The 4901-nt window shown below is 61.1% G+C and overlaps 1 protein-coding gene across 2 annotated transcripts in view; it reads right to left on the reverse strand.

The window, feature by feature from the left end:
• Positions 1-4901, reverse strand: part of PTPRS (protein tyrosine phosphatase receptor type S) — a 63325-nt gene that overhangs the window by 16682 nt on the left and 41742 nt on the right. Inside the window, exons 14-17 of one of the 2 annotated variants that reach the window (XM_007460542.1) lie at positions 4708-4901; positions 4532-4558; positions 2295-2412; positions 50-658 (exon numbers count right to left, since the gene is read on the reverse strand). In XM_007460542.1, coding sequence (XP_007460604.1) covers positions 50-658; positions 2295-2412; positions 4532-4558; positions 4708-4901 — 948 coding nt within the window. The remainder of the gene's footprint in view (positions 1-49; positions 659-2294; positions 2413-4531; positions 4559-4707) is intronic. The other variant, XM_007460541.1, reaches the window with a different exon arrangement.

A 4901-nucleotide genomic window follows, 5' to 3' on the forward strand; every position in this document is an offset into this window, starting at 1 on the left:
GGGCGCGAGGCCCGGTCCGGCTCTGGTGCGGGGATCACCGCGCGCCTACCTTGGTCCCGCAGGAACGTCCGGTAGCGGACGGGGGGGCTGTAAGGGCCGGGGCCGCGGCGCGTGTGGGCCCGCACTTGGAGGTCATAGGCCGTGTCGGGCTTGAGGCCCTGCAGCGTGAGCACGTTCTCGGCGCCCGGCTCGGCCGCCGCGGGCAGCTCGGTCTCTCGGGCGGGGCCCAGGGCGCCGGCCTCCCGCACAGCCACTGTATACTTGACAATGGCCCCGTTGCGCTCGGCGGGCACTGGCGGCAGCCAGCGGAGCAGGACTGTGCCGGCGGAAGCGTTGCCGGCCGCCTCGAGGATCTGTGGGTGGCCGTGGGGCGTGTCCTCGGGGATGCTCAGGACCTCGGCCGCCTCCTCGCCCAGGCCGCCTCGGCTCCGGGCCGCCAGCCGGAACACGTACGTGGCGCCCTTGTGCACGCCCGACGCAGTGTAGTGGTCCTCGGTGGGCGGGAACTCCAGTGTGGCCAGGGGCGATGAGTCCTCGCGGCCGAACTGCAGGCGATAGCCCAGCACCTGGTCCTCGACGGTGCCGGCCGGGGGCTCCCAGCGTGCCAGCAGGCTGCCCTCGGGGGTCTGCTGCACCGACAGGGTGGGGCGGCCCAGCACTGTTGGGAGTGGGGGGGGAGATATAAGGCAGGGGTCAGCCTGGGAGCACAGGGTGAGATTGCCGGGGTTTTTTGGCCACACCGTGCAGCTTGTGGGATCTTAGTTCCCTGACCAGGGATTGAACTTGGGCCCTCCACAGAGAAAGCGTGGAGTCCTAACCACTGGACCGCCAGGGAATTCCCAAGGGGTTGCCATTTCTAAAAGTGGTCTTGGGAAGGCTTCGCTCAGAAGCAAAGACTTGAAGGTGAGGGAGGGAGCCACGGGGAGGTCTGGGGGGAACAGTGATTCAGGCAGAGGGAACAGCCAGTGCAAAGGCCCTGAGGTGAGACCGTGCTGGGTGAGTGCGAGGAACAGCGAGGAAGCAGGGGACTCAGACTCGTCCCCTGTCTTCAGCAGGGGACTCGGTTCAGATAAACGAAAACATCAACAGATGTCACAGCAGGCCCGCGTCTACGTTTCTCCTTCTTCTGTTAGTAAGTCACTCAGCTCCTGCCTCATTTTTTCACCCCCTGCCTCCTGCCGGCACCTGATTAATATCTATGGAACGTACGAGTGTCCAAAACCCTGTCCCTGCTCCCATGGTTCTCACAGTCTGAGTAGTGATCAATGTGTCAAGGCCCTGAGAAGCCCTGCAGTGCTGAAGCTCTATACATGAAACCAGGCTTCTCCACTGCAGGACTTATCAGGACCTTTAATGGACGGTGGTGTGAACAGTCACAGTGTATGCAGCAGGTTCTGCTTAGCAAGCATGGCTCTAATGTAACGTCCCTGAGAGAGGACGGCAGATCACAGGAAGCTTCCTGGAAGAGGTGACATGGGCGCTAGAGGACACAGAGACTAGGCAGACGAAGGGAACTGTAGGGGCATGGGCTGGCAGCAGTGTGGAGGGGTGCTGTGTCCAGCTGGGAGGCCTTGAACATCAGGCTCTGTGGTCAGCAGTGAGGCATGGAGAGTGCAGGAAGTGGGGTGGAGGCCATGGGGGCCTTTGTTCCTCGAACACACCAAGCTTGTTCCCTCCTCTGAGCCTTTGCCAGGGCTGTGCTCTCTGCCTAGAATACCCTCTCCCCTTACATTTTCATGGCTCGCTCTCTCTCCTCAGCTATGTTTGGCTGGTGAAAAACCAGCCTCTTGGAATGGGGCCTGAGGGGGAAACTGAGGCAGGGCTGCCAGGAGAGGAGGCTTCAGGGTGCAGCAGGGTAGACGGGCACACCACCCTGAAATGACAACCCGTCTTGGGTGATCAGAGCTGGGGTGGGGGAGGCACGGGGTGCTGGGGGCAGGAGGGGTGCGGCCTGACCAAGACTGTGGCATGGGGGTGAGTGGGGAAGGCTTCCTGAGGAGGTGCTGACTAACCAAAGACCCAAAGGATGCAGAGGAGACGGCCAGCCCGGAGAAGGGTATCCAGGCAGGGGGAACAGGAGGCAGAAGGTGAGGAGTTAAGAGTTGGCTGTTAAAGGTTTCCATCTGGCTAGAGCTGAGCGGGGCTGGACCACACTGGGTCTTAATATCCTCTGGAGCAGCTCCACACCTTTGCTCTCCCTGTTCCTCCTGCTTGGTGCATCCTCCCCCTCAACAGGGGCTCAAGAACTCTGCAGGGATGCTCTGAGGGCAAAGGGGCCATAGAGGGTCTCGCACCTGCTCCCTTGGTCACTACCACCTTGGGTTTACTGCGAGCACCATCGCCTTTCATGGTGTAGGCGGCTACCGTGATGGAATAGGCGGTCTCAGGCTGCAGGTTTGTGACGGTCATCTCCTGCGGGTGGGGTCAGGGGTGGGGAATCAGTGACACAACCAGGGCTGCCCACCCTCCTCCCCGTGCTAGGGACAAGCAAGGCAGACACGGGGCCCAATCTGCAGGCAGAGACGTGCACCCGAGCTCATGCACAGACCCCGACACGTAGCACGTCCATGCTGAGATGGGCACTCGTGGCCTGACATCTGTCACGGACCGCCTGGACCAGTGCGGTCCCCGCCCCTCTGGTCCCCAGCTACCACTCTTGCCCCACCCCCGTTCTTTCCTCCCCTGCAGTGGCCCCCAGAGGGTGCCTGTGAGCAGCTGAGTCAGGTCTCCAGGGCTCTGGTCTCCCTGGGGGCAAAAGCCCAAGTCCTTCGCACCACTGGAAGTCCTCTGGCGCCCAGAAGGCCCTGCACGACCTGCCCCTGTCCCCTCCCTGCCCTCACCTCCTCCCTCGCTCACTCTGCTCCAGCCACATGGGGCTGCCTTTCTATCCCTCCTCCAACCAGACATGGTCCTGCCCCAGGGCCTTTGCACTGGCTGTGTCCCCCCGACCCGACACCTGTCTTCACTACATCCATTGTTGTGCTGGAGATTCCTCATACCAGCTCTTGAAAGCCAGCAGTCGAATTTTCAGAAAATTTGCAAGCCAGTTATTAAACAGCCGTTATTATAAATAAAATTATATAAATGTACGATCAAATAAATAGTGAAAACACAGGTAATAAGTACTCAAAACCCCACCCCTCCATCATTATTTTACCATGTTTACTATTATCTGTGTCCTCGAGATTATTCTACTGTCTCTTATATCTGTGCGATACAAATACTATACAATGATGAGCGACCACAAATCTGGTAGGTAGCTTGAAATCGACACGGTGGGAGTATGCACACCATGGAAAAGGGCAAATGCTACCAGTCAGGATTGCGCCCACCCGACAGCTGGCTGTTCAAGCATTTACACCACTATCTATAGTGGTGTAAATATATAGTGGTCCCCACCAGAGCTGTAACTAGACACGTGTTTGTGCCTTGTTCCGAGTAACATTCCTCTCCCCTGAACCGTGACCCCCAGGAAAACGGGCTCAGGCGTGTCTTGGTCACTGCCGCATCCACGGCACCCAGCTCAGGATCAGCAGGTGCTCAGTAAATCACTGCTCGTTCAGTGAATGACAGAGCACCCTGACCCTCACACCCTCACACGCGTGTCCATGTTTCCCATACATGCATACCCACAAACATGTCCGGCATGCCTGGGAGCTCCGAGGTGGCCCCAGGTCAGGAGCATAGGAGGGGGGACAGGATGCACAAACAGAGGGTGTCCTGCCCCTGAGCCTCACATTCAGTCCTTCCCGGGGTCTTAATGGGTTGGAGGGTCTGAGCCAGAGCCATGTGGGAACCTCCCCCCAGACTGGGGTGGGGCGGGGGAGAAGCAGAGCTACTGGAGTGGGTGGGGCCGTTGTGCCAATTCAACATCAGGCTTGGGGCTGTCAGAAGAGCCTGTCTTAGGGGCAGGAAGACAGCCCAGAGAGATGCAGCGACTTGCCCAGAGCCACGAAGTAATCCTGACTCTGGTTCAGGGCCTCCTGCAGGCCTCCTTTCCCACCTGGGGCCCACTGACCCCTCTCATCACGCCAGGGCCAGAATGAAGGGGACACTTTGGCCTAAGAGAGAAACTTCGAGGTCAGGAAGGGCTGAGTCAGGTGACAAAAGGGTCAGGCTAGGCTGGAAAGTGACTCAGTTTGGATCTGCCAGGCCTGGGTGCCACAGGGGAAGCTGTGGGCCGGAGGGGGGTGGTTAACGCTGTGAACAGCTGGAGCGAAGGTGTGGCGGAGAGGGAGCTAGGCTGGGGGAGGGAAGTGGGGAGGCAGGAGGCGAGCGGAGCCCAGGGGCCATTCAGCTAAGAGTGGAATGGATCCCTCCGTGATCCCCAGCAGAAGCCCATGTGCCTGATGCAAAACCGAGGCTGCCAGCTAGCTCCAAGAGGTAACTAGGTGCGCATCAGGGGCCCAGGGGAGGAGACCCTTTTACAAGGGGCGTGCGGGGGCACGGGGTCAGCGCACTGCACGGCCCGCCCGCGGGAAGCGCACTGGCAGCGGCTTGGGGTGGCGGGGGGTGGGGGGGCACTACTTACGTATTCGGCCGTGTCGTCCGTCTCCCACTGAGCGCGGGAGGAGGCGGCAGGGGAGAGAGGAGGAGGTGAGCGGAGTAGCCAGAGACAGAGAAACACAGAGAAGCAGCGAGAGGGCGGGAGCGCAGGGGGCCCGGGCCCCGCCCCGCCGCCAGGCCCCGCCCCGGAGCCCCGCCCACCTGGGCATCGGCCAGCATGATGTCCTTGATGCGCGGCGGCCCTCGGGCCTCAGCGCCCTCCATGCGCACGTAGTGGACCTGGTAGCCGCGGATCTGGCCGTGCTGCCGGCCGGGCGCGGGTGAGCGCCACAGCACGCGAATAGCCGTGGCGTTGAGCGCCTCCGCCTCCACCTTCCGCGGCGGCGCGCTGGGCA

Source organism: Lipotes vexillifer, unplaced genomic scaffold, assembly GCF_000442215.2.
Source record: "Lipotes vexillifer unplaced genomic scaffold, Lipotes_vexillifer_v1.1 scaffold1011, whole genome shotgun sequence".
NCBI lineage: Eukaryota > Metazoa > Chordata > Mammalia > Artiodactyla > Lipotidae > Lipotes > Lipotes vexillifer.